Genomic DNA, 16,266 nt, shown 5'->3' on the forward strand with positions numbered 1-16,266 from the left:
TTATGGTCTTGTTGCTGTTTTACAGCCCTTACATTAAAATTAATAGACTCATAGAACATCAACAGAGATGCTGTCATATCCAACATCCAAAAATTTAATACTGAGAATATTTCGATTTTTTTTTTTTTTTTTTTTTTTAAGTGGTAAAATTATTGAAACAGTAAAGTGAACATAATTATTTTTAAAATATTTTTTTGAGATAATGAGCCAAAATTCAAAGGTCTAAACAAGACAATAAACATACAGAGATAAACCTGTAATATAGAAAGTTTTAGATATTATAGATATTTAGAAAGTATTTACATTTTTGAGAGGAAGAAAAAATAACTAAAAAGACAAGCAACGTTTTCATTAACCTGTAAAGTATGACACGTTCCTCTTTTCTTCTTCCGTCCCGTCTTTGGCACATACATTTTTACATAAACTCCTGCATCATTTTCCTTGACAGTAAAGGTGTTTCACTGTGTGTCAGAGCTTCCACAAACTCAAAGAAACATCTCTCAGACATAAGGGACCTTCCTAAATATACAATAAATTTGTAGGGAAAAAGTGTGCGTAGATAATATTTTCTTTTTTTTCTTTATTCTTTTTTTTTTTTCCAAGCCTGCTTTTCTCCAACAGGTGGATGTTCATCACTGAATAAAACGATGGATATCCGGACAGCAGAGAAAATAATTCTACTTATTTTTCTGTTGAAAGGTTTGGATATTTTTATGAATTAAATGTAAAAACTAGTTTACATATTTTTAGAGCAATTTCTTGATTTTAAATTAATTATTGAATGAATTAATGTTTGTGTTGTGTGTGTTATTAGGTGTTTGTTGTAGAGATTTCAGCATTAGTCTGACAGAGAAGATTGAAGCTCTCAGTGGATCATCTGTGATCATAAAGTGCACATTTGAGATTAAGGACAAATACCTCACTGAGAGTAATGCTACAGGATTTTGGCTCAAAGATGGAACTGATCAGACTAAAAATCGGGTGTTTAACTCCAGAGATTCCAAACCTGATCACTTTAAAGGGAAAATAAATGGAAAACTACATGAGAAGAGCTGCACCACTATCTTTTATGATGTTAGTTCAAATCATGCTGGTAAATATTACTTCAGGATTGAGAGTGGTACTCTGAAATACACCTACACTGAAACAACTGGAAACATTTCCACTATAAATGTCATTGGTGAGTGATTTGAGTATTTTATTTATAAATGAATCTGTTAAATTATTTTTTTTCTTACATTTTTTGTCATGCCATCATTGTCTCTTTTTACTTAATCTTGTATTTGTGTGTATTTCAGAGTCTCCCCCCAAACCCACAGTGAAGCTGTATGTGGTTCAGGATCAGGAGGAGGTGTTGGAGGGGAGCTCTGTGAGTCTGCGCTGCTCTGCTGAGACTCTCTGCTCCTCTCCTCCACCAACTCTCACATGGAGCTCCACTCCCAGAATCCCCCTCAGTGAGAGCAGCAGACAACAGGAGCTCATCTCTGATCTGAACTTCACTGCTGCTCACCGTCACCACAGAATCACTTTCACCTGCACTATAACCTACCAGATACTGGACAAGAACAAAACAGCACAGGACAACATCACATTACATGTTCAGTGTAGGATGCTTTTGTGGATTCACTTCATTTCTCCTCTACAAGAAGCTAATAATGTAAAATATCATTCTTTCTTTTTTCAGATGCCCCTAAAATCTCTCTCTCCTCCAGTTGTAACGGAACTGATGTAATTGAATGTTTCTGTGAGGTTCATGGGAATCCCTCTCCTGAACTGGAGTGGCATCTGTCTGGACGTCCTGTCACTAACTCTTCAGACACGTTCATCAGTGAAGAGCGATTGAGCAGCACAGTCTTGAGGAGCTCCATCACTCTACATCAGTCACTCACAAACACATCTCTGCAGTGTGTCGGCAACAACACTCGTGGCACTGAAAGAAAACTGTTTCAACTGAATCTCTCTCCATTGCAGTGTACAGGTAACGTCTCTTCTGAACCAAAATTAAATTAAACAAAAAAGATTTCTAACAGTCATTACTGTGGTAACTGTTCAAGTACAGATTCATCCTTTATTATTTTCAGTCATTTTATGCATTTGCAGAATTTTCATTTTTAACTTTTTAACAACTATGACAGTATTAGGACTCTCTGTTTTCTCTATTTATATTTCTGTTTTATGGGCATATTGTGTATTTTTAGAATATCAACAGGTTACAGTTTCCCTCCTGATCATATTAATGCTGATTCTGGTTTTGTATGCTCTGACTGTTGGACTTGGAATCTACAAAATTAGACAGTAAGTCCAGAGACGTCATGCCCATTCAAACCAAGACACTTGCCCAATCAGAATTTTGAACCAAATGAATTATGAATGCAACTGCCAAAAGACTTGATTTATAAGTATTAAAAGTGAAGTAAGCAATTTCTGAGAAACACTTTTGATATCTGAAATCTCATACATTCTATGATCCAACAAGCGGCATTTCAGAAGGTCCAATGGGCGAAAACAAGCTTAAACAGACACAAACAGACAGGGTAACACACTGATCTGACAAAACCCAACAAAGAGTCTGTTACTGTCTGTCAGTGCAGTGTGAAATAATGCTTCACAAAAAACAAAGGCGAAGATGATGAGTGAACGACAAAGAAGAACAAAATAATTGTTAGTCGTCAGCAGCGCGTCAGCTTCAGACAAACAATTACACTCAACTTTCCTGTTCCTATAGCTGATATTACAACAACAGCTTAAATTGGTTTTGTGAAACATAGCAAAACCAATGTTAGTCACGTATAAAGCAGAAACAACTCAACCTTGGTGTCCATTTTCTCACGCCTTCCACGCTTAATCTCTACAACGCTGGGAAGCTTTTCTAAGTGGGTCCTAAAGCTCTTGCCTGATAATACCCTTCTTTTTTCAATGGTATTCCTCTGAACTTTTCTCTTTCTCTCTCTACAGTCTTTCTTCGAATCCCCCTGTTGCTCTCTCTCTCTGCTCCTCCATCATCCCCCGACTGCTGAGTATGTTGTGCTGCTCGCTCCGATCCACTTTCAACAGTGTTTCTCAGAAATCACTTACTACACCTTTGACTTGACAACACAACTGAATAATCTTTTAATGACACGTGTATATATTTATCTAAATGGCAGAAAATGTGCTAAGGAATGTTTGTCATGTGCAGCATGTTTCTCTGAAGGACTATAGAGAACAGCCTCTGATTCCCAAAATGTTCTTTCAAATGCAGGGATAAGGAGCAGTTACAGTGAAAACTTAGATAAAGTTTTATTATAAACGATATTAGTTAAAATAGTTAGGAATAGGAATAGTTAAATAGGCAAAAAAAAAAGAGGTTTCTGCTGCTTTTCATACTTGAAAATGCAGAGCAATCACTGATAGGCCAGTTTAGTTGCCATTTTGCTTGGTTTGTTATAAAAGTCTATATTACATCAAGATTTGAAACCGGCCACCCATAAAATTACACCATGTGACAATCATGACTCACAGTGTTATAGGAAGAGAGTCAGATCTGTCACTGGTGTCTCATGAAAAAAAAATCATCAAACAGTAAGAATGCATTTCTATACAAAGATATTATAATGGACTAATCATTAGTAACCTAATATCCTTTGTTTCCAGATTGTCCACCAAGCTGAAGGTGAGTCTTCTTTGTTATAAGGCCTGGATGTAGTAAGGTATGATATAGGTTGATAAAGATGATGATGGTGTTTGAGAGTGTTTTTGTTTTCAGGCTCAGAATGAGGCAGCAGACACATATGCTTCTCTTCAGCTCTCTGCTCCACCCTCTGAATATGAAACTTAGAACATTAAGAGAGATGACACACGATAAACAACAAATACACATTTTATCTTCTTCGTTTTCTTTAGTCAGTTGTTCTTTCAGGATAATTAAGACTAATCAAAAAGTAATTTCACATGAATTCTATGTCTGATACATTACAAAAGCATGAAGATCAAGCCTCACTGGCAACAAATATGCATTCTTTGTCATATTTTACTGAATTCTGTTTTTTAGAAACTTCTGTCACCATACACCAGACTGTCAATCATCCTGTAACAGTTAACATTCTCATATACACATTCCACATTGTATTCAATAAAATTTACATACACAATTCTTACCGTATTGGAGAGAAAACAAATAAGTCATTGGTCTGCCAATTGTGGGTCTTTCATTATAAAACTCTGTTCATGTTTTTTGCATAAAGATGCATTTAATAGTTAATGGTAAAACGTATATCTTTTGCTATTGTGCTATCAGTGTCTTTATAAAAGTTCACAATGTTTATAGATAATATTAAATACATATTTTTTTTATCAGTTTATAGTTATTAATAACTCAAACCCCTTCATGGTGTCTAACCATCTGTCTCACACATATTCACCAAGTTTAAAGATCTTATAATTTGTGTTTATACAGTGCCCTCCACAATTATTGGCACCCTTAGTAAATATGAGCAAAGGTGGATGTGAAAATAAATCTGCATTGTTTATCCTTCTGGTCTTTCATTCAAAAAATTCACAAAATTCTAACCTTTCATTGAAGGAAAACAGTTGAACGTGGGGGGGAACTTACATTATAAAATAAATGTTTTTCTCCAATACATGTTGGCCACAATTATTGGCACCCCTAGAAATTCTTATGAGTAAAATATCTCTGAAGTATATTCCCATTCATATTTACATTTTTTTTAGCACACCAGGGTGACTAGGAGCATGAAATTGTCCAGCCGAGACTTTCTGTTCCACAGGAATATAAATATGAGTAAACACAAATGCCAAATTCCCGTAATCATTCATCACAATAAGTAAAACCAAAGAAAATAGTTCTGATGTGCAGCAAAAGATTGTTGAGCTTCACAAAATAGAAAGTGGCTGTAAGAAAATACCTAATTTCTACCATCAGGGCAATAATTAAGAAGTTCCAATCAACTAAACGTTACAAATCTGCCTGGAAGAGGACGTGTGTCTAAATCGTCCTAATGTGAAGTGAGGAGGAAAGTTTGAGTGGACAAAGACTCTCCAATGATCACAGCTGGAGAATTGCAGAGATTAGTTGAGTCTTGAGTCTCAGAAAGCCTAAAAAGAATTATCAAACAGCACCTACATCCCCACAAGACGTTTGGGAGGGTTCAAGAAAAATCCTCTGCTCTCATCCAGAAACAACCTCCAGCATATTCAGTTGTCAGACAAGACTGGAACTTCAAACGGGACCGGCTTCTATGGTCAGATGAAACTAAAAAAAGAGCTTTTTGGCAGCAAAATCCATCCATCCATTTTGGATCATTGTCCATCAGGACAATGATCCAAAACAAACATCAAATCCAACACAAAAATGTGTCACTGAGCACAAAATGAAGCTTCTGCCATGGCAATCTCAGTCATCTGACCTGAACCCTATGGAAGATGAGTGGAGTGAACTGAAGAGAAGAAGCACCAGCATGGAGCTGGAATCTGAAGGATCTGGAGAGATTCTGTATGAAGGAATGATCTCTGATCTCTTGTCAGGTGTTCTCCAAACTCATTAGGCATTATAGGTGAAAACTCAGAGCTGTTATCTTGGCAAAAGGAGGTTGCAAAAAGTTTTGAATAAAAGAGTTCCAATAATTGTGGCCAACATGTTTTGGAGAAAAAACATTTATTTCGCAATGTAAGATTCCCCCCAATTTCAATTATTTTCCTTAAATGAAAGGTTATAATTTTGTGAATTTTTTGAATGAAAGATCAAAAGGATAAACAATGCAGATTCATTTTTACAGCTGCTTTTGCTCATAAGGGTGCCAATAATTGTGGAGGACGCTGTAGTTCTGAACCAAATCCTCATCCACAGTACACTGGTTAGTGGGCATTACTGTGCATGTCCAGATCCACACAGTAGACCATCTGGGTACATTTGGTATACTATGATTTGGGACACACTTATTCTAATCTCACATACTATTTAAGAAAGGGAAAGATTACAAAAATGTACATGTGCATGTATTCTAATTTTTATTTAATCTAATATCTCATTTGTGTCTTTTTGTGGACTATTATGGACATTACTAAAAAAAAATTCTTTGTCTTCTACAATCAGTTGTACTTTAGTACAAATCTGGTCATTGTTTGTTCATGTTAGTTTACAGAACATTAACAAATGTTCACAAATACAACTTTTGACTAAAAATGAGTAAATGTTCTAAATGTCATAAATGTTGAAATTACCATTGATTAATAAATGCTGAAGAAGTGTTTATTGTTAGTTCATGTTCACTAATATAGTTAACTTATGTTAACAAATTACAAATTAATTATTAAGTGTTACCTAAGTTTTTATTTCAAGTAAGTCTGTTAATTGTGTTTTTTTTTTTTTTTTTTTGTTTCCACCACTGCTTTATTTGGAAAACAGTCCTGTCATGATGCCACAGCGTATGTTTATGTAAAAATATTAAAACTTTTTAAAGTGCTTCACAGTGTTGTTCTGGGAATTTTCAGGGATTCAGTAATGATGACTTACATTAGTTGTTTCTGCATATTAAGCTTTTCTGCACAAAAATATGATTACACTGTATCAGATGCTTTTGGTTTAAAATAAAAGTTAAGCTCTTAAAGGATTAGTTCACTTTCAAATTAAAATTTCCTGATAATTTACTCACCCCCATGTCATCCAAGATGTCCATGTCCTTCTTGCAGTCAAAAAGAAATGAAGGTTTTTGATGAAAACATTCCAGGATTATTCTCCTTATAGTGGACTTCAATAGCCTCCAAACGGTTGAAGGTCAAAATTACAGTTTCAGTGCAGCTTCAAAGCATTATACGCAATCCCAGACGAGGAATAAGGGTCTTATCTAGGGAAACCATCACTCATTTTCTAAAAAAAAATAAATAAAAAATTATACATTTTAACCATAAATGCTCATCCTAGCTCTCTTCCTCTTCTCTATTAGAATTCCGGCAGTGTAGACACGGCTAAGTGTATTACTGCCCTCCACAGGTCAAAGTTTGAACTAAATTGTCATATACAATATGCTAGTGCAAGTATATAACAATTAGTTCAAACTTTGACCTGAGGAGGGCAGTAATGCACTTAACAGCGTCTACACTGCTGGAATTCTAATAGAAAACAAGAAGAGAGCTAGTTCAAGATGAGCATTTATGGTTAAAATGTATACATTATGTATAAATATAAATTATAAATTAAAATGTATAAATGTATGTTTTCTTTTTCTTTTTTTTCTTTTTTTTTTTTTTGAAAATGAGAGATGGTTTCTCTAGATAAGACTCTGTCTGTGAACAGAATGTATGATGATGCCGGATACAGGAAGCTGTTCACTAGCTATCAGTCAGTATATCATGTTCACACAGTTTCACTCAGTCTCAAATTATCGGCACAATACAGAACTTGGAGTCCTTCTGCATTTAGGAAAAAATACAATTTTTTCTCATCTCTGGCAAGTCTTGAACTCTTATTCTTCTTTAGATGTTTCTTCAGATGTGGTGTTCAGTTTATTGAATGAGTTCATAAATATCTGTTCAGTATAATTACGAAAATGTTTACTTTATATTTTGTGGGGCTAAATGTATTATTTCTATTAGTTTTTTTTATTTTTTTATTTTTTTTAATTTTTGTTATTTGTGTAGATTTACAAGTGTGTTTCTCCACAGGACTGAGCGTCTGTTAATGAAGAGATGAACACTGTAGAGAAAACGATTATTTTCTCTTTTCTGCTACAAGGTGTGGTTTCCTTTCAAATTCTTCACATTTAGTTTTTAAACAACAAGTGTGACGTGAATGAGTGAATTCAAGTGCTAAATTGTTATTCTCTATGTGATACTATGGTGCTTCAGCTAGTTTACTTACAGACACTTCAGAACATTTATACAATGTTGAAAAACAACTTTTCTTAAAACTACCTAAAGAGAATATTATTACTATTTAAATAAGTTGCAGTTGAATATTTTATTTCAATGTTGCTGCTGTTCTGCTTATGTTTACCCTTGTTTGTAGCATTTTGTATAACAACAGAAATGTGTCTGTCTGAATGCTTCAGTGTTTGTTTCTGCTTGTGTCTGAATAATTTTCATCATGTGTGTTGAAGGTGTTTGCTCTAGACCTTTCAGCATCAGTCTGACAGAGAAGATTGAAGCTCTCAGTGGATCATCTGTGATCATAAAGTGCACATTTGAGATTAAGGATGAATATGTCAAAGAACTCACTGAGAGTGATGCTACAGGATTGTGGCTAAAAGATGGATATAATGTGAATAACCATCTAGTATTTAACTCCAGAGATTCCAAACCTGATCACTTTAAAGGGGAAATAACTGGAAAACTACATGAGAAGAACTGCACCACTATCTTTTATAATGTTAGTTCAAATCATAATGGTAAATATTACTTCAGGATTGAGAGTGGTGGTCTGAAATACACCTACTCTGAAAGAGAAAACATCTCCACTATAAATGTCATTGGTGAGTGATTTGAGAACTTTATTTTTTAAATGAATGTGTTAAATGAAAATGTTACATTTATTTATCATGTCATCATTGGGCACAAGGCATACTTCACAAGGCATAGTTCAACCAAAAATGAAAATTCTGTCATAATTTACTCTCCACCACGTTGTTCCAAACCTGTATGATTTTCTTTCTTCTGCTGAACACAAAATAATATATTTCGAAGAATATGGGTAACCAAAGAGTTGATGGAAAAACTATGGAAATCAACGGGGTCCATCAACTGCTCAGGTTACTGACATTCTTCAAAATATGTTCTTTATGTTCAGCAGAAGAAAGTAATTCATACAGGTTTGGAAAAACTTGAGGGTGAGTAAATGATGACAGAATTTTAATTTTTTTGTGTGAACAATCCTTTTAATCTTGTATTTGTGTGTATTTCAGAGTCTCCCCCCAAACCCACAGTGAAGCTGTATGAGGAGCAGAAGGAGGTTCAGGATCAGGAGGAGGTGTTGGAGGGGAGCTCTGTGAGTCTGCGCTGCTCTGCTGAGACTCTCTGCTCCTCTCCTCCACCAACTCTCACATGGAGCTCCACTCCCAGAATCCCCCTCAGTGAGAGCAGCAGACGACAGGAGCTCATCTCTGATCTGAACTTCACTGCTGCTCACCGTCACCACAGAGTCACTTTCACCTGCACTATAACCTACCAGATACTGGACAAGAACAAAACAGCACAGAACAACATCACATTGCATGTTCAGTGTAAGTAATGCTTTATATCTGTTTTGACTTGTCAATCATATTATTGTTAATTATATTGTGTGGCTAAAAACACATCAGTTTCTGTGCTTCCCTCTTTGGGAGTTACAGATGAGTTTGGAATATTTTAATGTCTATTGTACTGTGCTTTGCTGTACTGACACTTATTAGCACTTTAGTTGAAGCATAATCTAAAATGAATGAATAAAACCTTCATTTTAGATTATGCCAGGAACTAATACAGAAAACAAATCTCAGCTAGTGTCTGAATGTAAACCAAAATTACTCATTAATATGTAAGCCATTGTTGAGTGCCTCGAAATAAATCTTATCAAGCTCAGTGACTGGAACTCAGTATCTTTTATTATTTACTCACATCATATGCACTACTACTTCACTTCTTTTTTCGTCCTTCTCACTCTCACACAAGAGCTCCCTCTAGTGGCTTACTCAAGAACACCACATATCCCTCTCTCTTAAGAACAAACATACCATTATCAGTAAAGGTAACATTTTTAACATTTTCCTTTTTAGCCTTTTAATAATCGTACTCCCAACAGTACGATTTGGAATCAAAACCTCGTTGAACAAATGTTTATGTTAATAATGCAATTATTAAAACCCCAATATAACCCCTCACAGACAATACTCACGAAAATATTCACTATGTTATTTTCCTTTAACTGCAGAAACACAAATTATGTATTATTAATGCGTTAAATCACATTTTACATCACATAATCCCGGGTCCATACAGGCGCAGGCCTACTCCGAACAGACCGTGCAACTGCAGCATTCAGCATTCCAATTCAGTGTTCCCAGAGTCAAACAATGGCAAATCACTGGACTCCTCTGTTCCGCTTGGAGCGAGTGCAGGTGCCAGGTGAGATGCATTCCAGCATCGTCCATCTGACAGTTTATATGTGTACAGTCCTTTCTGACCCACAACCTTTAGGGGTTTCCCAAATTTAGACTGGGTCTTTGGCACAATTACTTGCTACTTGGGCTGGAGACATTCTGGAACTAGGGGGCGGCTGGTCCCACGCACCACACAACTATCCTGGAATGAAAGTTCATGGCGTACTTGAAAATATGGCTGTAAAGCACGATCCAGTGCTTTTGCACACTTTGGCCACCTTGAAGTGAGTAGTCTGCGTAGCTCGGCTTGAATAAGACAAGAATCGCATGCTGCTTTGAACTCAGAGCTGGTTATTGCAGTGAACGTAGAAGTGAGTGCTACAACTTCAACATCATGTGTCAAAAGAGTGGTCAGTGGGCTGTGATCTGTTCGCAGTATGAAGTGTCGTCCCCACAGGTAGGTCCTCCATCTCTCTGTGGCCCAAACACATGCTAGTGCTTCCTTTTCTACGGTGGAGTACTTCCTTTCTGCTGCTGTAAGGGTGCGTGAGGCAAATGCCTCTGTTTTCTCTGTCTTGTCTGCATGCAGCTGGGTAAGAACACCTCCAATTCCATAGTCTGAGGTGTCTGTGGTCACGATACTGGTTAGTTCTGGATTGTAAAGTGTGAGGGCAGCACTATTCACAATCAGTCTCTTTACTTTCTCAAAGCTCTCCTGAGCCTCAGGTGACCACATGAATGGAACAGAGCCTCGTAAAAGCATGCGCATTGGCTCCACCACGGTAGCATAGTTTGGTATGAACTTAGAATACCATGACGTAAGCCCCAGAAATGAACGAAGACTAACCTCGTTAGCCGGGGGCGGAGGGTCTGCCACTGCAGAGACATGCGAAGCTTCAGGCCGCAATCCCTTCCCAGACAGCGTGTGGCCCAGAAATGACAGTTCTGGCTGTCTGAAGTGACACTTTGCTGTGGTCAGTTTCAGTCCTGCCTTGTCGATTCGCTGCAGCACGGATTGCAGGTTTTCATCATGTTCCTCGAGTGTTGCTCCTGCGACCATGATGTCGTTTAAGTAGCAATCAACTCCGGACTGACCTTTAAGGATTTCAGACATCATCTTCTGGAAGCAGCTTGGAGCTGAGGCCAGTCCATACGGAACTCTTTTAAAACGAAATAACCCATCATGCGTAATAAATGCAGTAATGTTTCGACTGTCCTCATGCAACACAACCTGATGGTAAGCACTTTGGAGGTCTAATGTGGAAAGCATTCTAGCTCCACACAGGTTTGCGAACATCTCCTCCATATGCGGAAGAGGAAAACCGTCCACTACGATAGCTTTATTAGGCTCACGTAAGTCGACACAGAGCCGAATCCCCCCGTCTTTTTTTCTGGTGACCACTATCGGGGAGACCCACTCAGAAGCATCCACAGGCTCGATTACATTCTGTTGTACAAGCTTCTTTAATTCCTTGGACACCTCATCGCGGATTGAGAAAGGTAAGCGCCTGAGTTTTTGTTGAATGGGCTGAACCTCAGGCCGAATCTTGACACAATGTACAAATCCTCTTGCACACCCCAGTCTGTTTTCAGAGTTTGCAGCTACAGATGAGACAGGATTTACACATTGGGCGGTACTGATCTGGCCATCACATAATTGTAAACACAGTCCAGTAAAGAGAAGAGGTCTCTGCTCAGCACAGCTGATCCCTTTTGTACGATGTACAGGTCTGCAGTAGTACAATGGTCACCATATGAAATGCTGGCCGGCAGGCATCCTTTCACTTCAATTGCATCACCCCCAAAACTAACTAGACTGAGTTTTGGTGATGAGAGGGGTGCTTGATTGAACAATGCAGTGTAAATGGACATTGGTAATATGGACACAGCTGATCCAGTATCTACCATTAGCTGAACGTCCTGTTTTTGTCCTGTGCTTACACTTATTTGTACTGTACACATTATTTTGCCACCGTCACGAGCAGAATGTTCAATATTTAACACGATCACTTCAGGCACTGTAATTTCACTCACCCGTTTGCTTCCACGACATGCCTTAGCATAATGTCCTTTTTTGTTACAGTTCCTGCACACCGCATCCTTAGCAGGGCATCCAGGAAAATTAGCTGCATGCTGCTCGGATCCACAGCGGTAGCAAGTAAGTGCACGGGTAGATTTGGGAGGTCCGCGCATCTTGTTGACTTTACTTTTGCTCCGTCGGGGCCTACTGTGTTGTTGAACTGCTTGTACTGAGTTGTCCGATGACATTATCATCGCTTTGGCCTCCGCTGTTGCAGTTTCTATTTGCCGCGTGACAGTCACAGCTTTCTTAAGGTCGAGTGGTACTTCCAGCAGCAGCCGTTCTGTAATGCGAGCTGAATTAGTCTTTTCAACCAGCTGGTCGCGGATCATCTCGTCCTCCATAGCGCCGAATTCGCAGGTGGCAGCGAGTTCACGCAGAGCAGCGACATATTGGTCTGTGGTCTCGCACGCGCGTTGGCTTCGTTGGCGGAAGTGGTAACGTTCAGCAACCACATTCACTTTAGGGAAAAAAAAGTCCTGGATTGCACTCAACGCAGAAGCGTACGTATCATCTCCCTGTTCACTCACATTCAGGGTGTAGAACAGTCTTTGCCCCTCGGCTCCGAGGCAGTGTATCAAAAGAGCACGCTTCCTAGCAGTAGATAGCTCCTCTCCCAGGGCCAGCAAGAAATTATCGAAAGTTTTAATCCATGCTTTGAATGTAATCGGCGGTTCTCCCTGTGTTTGCAGAAACGGGGTGGGTTGGCTCAAACTAAAAGCCATCCTCGTCGCCAATATATTGAGTGCCTCGAAATAAATCTTATCAAGCTCAGTGATTGGAACTCAGTATCTTTTATTATGTACTCACATCATATGCACTACTACTTCATTTCTTTTTTCGTCCTTCTCACTCTCACACAAGAGCTCCCTCTAGTGGCTTACTCAAGAACACCACAGCCATCTTCAGTGATTGTAAGCAATGTGAACTACAATAGAAAAGTTACTCAGAAAAGGTTCTAGTTGTTCTGCACAGAAATTTCTTCATCTTTCTCTGTATTAGATGCTCCTCAAATCTCCACTTCCTCCAGCTGTGTCAGTGGGGATGTAACTGAGTGTTTCTGTAAGGTTGATGGGAATCCCTCTCCTGAACTGGAGTGGCATCTGTCTGGACGTCCTGTCACTAACTCTTCAGACACATTCATCAGTGAAGAGCGATTGAGCAGCACAGTCTTGAGGAGCTCCATCACTCTACATCAGTCACTCACACACACATCTCTGCAGTGTATCGGCAACAACACTCGTGGCACTGCAGGAAAACTGCTTCAACTGAATCTCTCTCCATTGCAGTGTACAGGTAACGTCTCTTCAGAACCAAAATTAAATTAAACATAAAAAAGATTTATACTAGTCATTACTGTGGTAACTGTTCAAGTACAGATTCATCCTTTTTTATTATTATCAATCATTTTATGCATTTACAGAATTTTCATTTTTGAATGAACTAACTTTTTAACTATGACAGTATTAGGACTCTCTGTTCCCTTTCAGTCGGTCAAGTTCGACGTACGACAGTAGTGACGACGAATTGGGATATCGCTACAGAGCCCTATCAGCTTCATATTATGATTTGGGCCGGTTCCTCCATTGTGTTCAGTGAGTGGTGTACCCGAACACATTGTGACACTCCCTGTGTGCTTCAGCACGAGAGAGCTGATTCTTCCCCTTCTAAAATAGCTTCACAGACAAACCCTGCTTCTTTATCAAGATATCATTTTGTCTGTGCGTTTCTGGGTGCAGTCGTTCCCTGGTCCCCGCTGATGGGCACAATCGCTGCATCACGTGCTTGGGCGTTCAGCCGCACAGAAGCAGGCTGAGGCCATTAACTCCCTCGGGTCGGCGGTCACACCGACATGACTATCACAGTGCTGAGATCGAGACTCTCGTTCCTTGGTTCTCAGGGAGCGGGGGTCCCCTCCCCTATGCCCCGTGCAGCCATTTTCCCTGGCCCCGGCCGGGATGGTGATTCGTCGGCGTATAGGCAGGTGGATCTGAGGATTACGGTCAGGGCCTCCTGAGCTCACTGATATGCAAGTCATTATACTTCATTATGCGATTATTTTGTCTTCTCAGGTGTAAATCACCCATTATTCATGATGATTCACGCCTCCACACATACTGTATTTCTTGACAAAAAGTGTCTTACAAAAACTAAATCAATATATTGTTATAAATGAACGAGTAAGCAGGATAATTTTTACATAATTTTGAAGCAAAAACTCTAGTCTACAACCTCCAACATCCAGAAGTCTTGTGAACACAGATTTATTTTTTATTTTTTGGCTTTATTTCAGTGACTTAAGTTTTTTGTTTTTTCAATAACCACGCATAAACGTTATTCCTTCAATACCAATTCATACATGTTCCTTGCATATTATTGTAGCCTAATTTGTGCTGAATACAGTGTAATGACTCATTTATATGTTAATGAACAACTGAAAAAAGCACAAATGTCAGGGCATGTCAAAACGAAAATCCTCAGACCCCAGAGGGTTAAGCATATCTTGCCCCGGTGGTACGTTGCTGCCTCAACCCTGTCGCCGGCTCAGCCTCAGCCCGCTTGTCGCCGAGGGTGCCCGCCCATGTCGTCCTCCGCCCCTGCTAAGTCGGCAAATCAGCAGTCAACACCCACCAAACAGCAGGGAGCCGGTCGCGGATGAGGTGTCCAGCCCGCTCAAGCCAAGCCAGATGGCAAGCGGTCGAGGAAGTCACGATCCTGAGACAGGCGACCTGGGGGGGAAGGATTCTGCTCTTTGGGAGAGAACTCCAACATCTCTCCCACCCCGGAGGAGGGCCTGGGGGAATTTGTGTTTTTGCCTGTCCCGCCGCTGGCTCACCGGAGTCCAGCGGTACCCACTTCCACACAAAAAGAGCAGTTTCCCAATCCTCCAGGTCACAAGTGGGCGCGGCTGTCAGTGTGCCCCGCCCATTCACACTGCTACCTTGCAGAGTCTGACCACATTCTGGGCCGCTATGCCATCCGAGTCGGGTCCCCGTACTCTGCTTCGCTGCCCCACCCCCGGTACGTCTGTTGTGCCTTTGGTCCCACTGGCTCGGTGTCTGCAAAGCCTGGATAGCGCTCCCTAGCCTGTCCCGCTGGCTCATTCATACTATCATACTCGGCTATGCGATTCAGTTCACCCGGCGTCCCCCAGTCTTCAGGCGTGTCCACTACACTTAGGTGTCACTGGACAATGCACCTGTTCTCCGGGCGGAGATTGCTGTCCTCCTGGCAAAGGATGCAGTTGAGCCGGTCCCTCCAGCCGATATGAAGTCGGGGTTTTACAGCCCCTACTTCATTGTGCCCAAAAAGGGCAGTGGGCTACGGCCAATCCTGGATCTGCATGTCCTGAACCGGTCCCTTCACAGGCTGCCGTTCAAGATGCTTACGCTGAAATGCTTTTTCAAATGCATCCGTCCCCAGGATTGGTTTGCAGCGATCGACTTGAAGGACGCGTACATTCATTTCGCGATTCTGCCTCACCACAGACCCTTTCTATGGTTTGCGTTCGAGGGTCGAGCATATCAGTACAAAGTCCTGTCCTTCGGGCTGGCCCTGTCACCCCGCGTCTTCACAAAGGTTGTGGAGGCGGCCATTGTTCTGCTCAAGGAACAGGGCGTTCGCATCCTCAACTACACGCTCGGCACGGATGCCCTGGCACACAGCTGGCCCCGGGGCCTACGCAAATATGCGTTTCCCCCAGTGAACCTTCTCGCACAACTCCTGTGCAAGGTCAGGGAGGATTATGAGCAGGTCTTGCTAGTGGCTCCGTATTGGCCCACTCGGACCTGGTTTTCGGACCTGATGCTCCTCACGACAGACCCTCCCTGGCCCATTCCTCTGAGGAAGGACCTCCTGACTCAGAGATGGGGCACCCTGTGGCACCCACGTCCCGACCTGTGGAACCTCCACGTGTGGTCCCTACACACTATCACTTCAGCTAGAGCTCCTTCCATGAGGTGATGGCAGGACCTTGGGGAAGCACGATCTGATCATCAGGTTCCTGAGGGGGGCAGGGAGACTAAGTCCACCTCGCCCTTCCTCCATACCCTCTTGGGATCTCTCCCTGGTACTTACATCTCTCTGGGGTCATCCCTTCAAACCTTTGCAATCAGTTGA

The 16,266-nt window shown here is 40.5% G+C and overlaps 2 protein-coding genes across 2 annotated transcripts in view; both read left to right on the top strand.

Annotated features, from left to right (window-relative positions):
* LOC137024522 (sialic acid-binding Ig-like lectin 7) lies at positions 1-4,455 on the top strand. Its single transcript, XM_067392169.1, has 6 exons — positions 1-699; positions 815-1,180; positions 1,299-1,604; positions 1,685-1,978; positions 2,199-2,295; positions 3,634-4,455. The coding sequence occupies exons 1-6, from the start codon at positions 648-650 to the stop codon at positions 3,683-3,685; spliced, it is 1,167 nt and encodes a 388-aa protein (XP_067248270.1). The 5' UTR covers positions 1-647; the 3' UTR covers positions 3,686-4,455.
* Positions 3,634-16,266, top strand: part of LOC137024607 (myelin-associated glycoprotein-like) — a 25,252-nt gene continuing 12,619 nt past the window's right edge. The window contains exons 1-5 of the mRNA XM_067392351.1: positions 3,634-3,652; positions 7,660-7,729; positions 8,094-8,465; positions 8,895-9,212; positions 13,150-13,443. Of these exons, the coding sequence (XP_067248452.1) occupies positions 7,684-7,729; positions 8,094-8,465; positions 8,895-9,212; positions 13,150-13,443 (1,030 nt within the window). The 5' untranslated portion in view covers positions 3,634-3,652; positions 7,660-7,683. The remainder of the gene's footprint in view (positions 3,653-7,659; positions 7,730-8,093; positions 8,466-8,894; positions 9,213-13,149; positions 13,444-16,266) is intronic.

The sequence above is a fragment of the Chanodichthys erythropterus genome, chromosome 8, assembly GCF_024489055.1.
Source record: "Chanodichthys erythropterus isolate Z2021 chromosome 8, ASM2448905v1, whole genome shotgun sequence".
In the NCBI taxonomy this organism is placed as follows: domain Eukaryota; kingdom Metazoa; phylum Chordata; class Actinopteri; order Cypriniformes; family Xenocyprididae; genus Chanodichthys; species Chanodichthys erythropterus.

What these genes read in the sequence shown, in the direction of transcription:
- LOC137024522 (XM_067392169.1), top strand. Translation starts at nt 648, where the DNA reads ATGGATATCCGGACAGCAGAGAAAATAATTCTACTTATTTTTCTGTTG. An exon ending in CATCACATTACATGTTCAGT is followed by an intron (nt 1,605 to 1,684) that starts GTAGGATGCTTT and finishes TTCTTTTTTCAG; the next exon opens with ATGCCCCTAAAATCTCTCTC. An exon ending in GGAATCTACAAAATTAGACA is followed by an intron (nt 2,296 to 3,633) that starts GTAAGTCCAGAG and finishes CTTTGTTTCCAG; the next exon opens with ATTGTCCACCAAGCTGAAGG.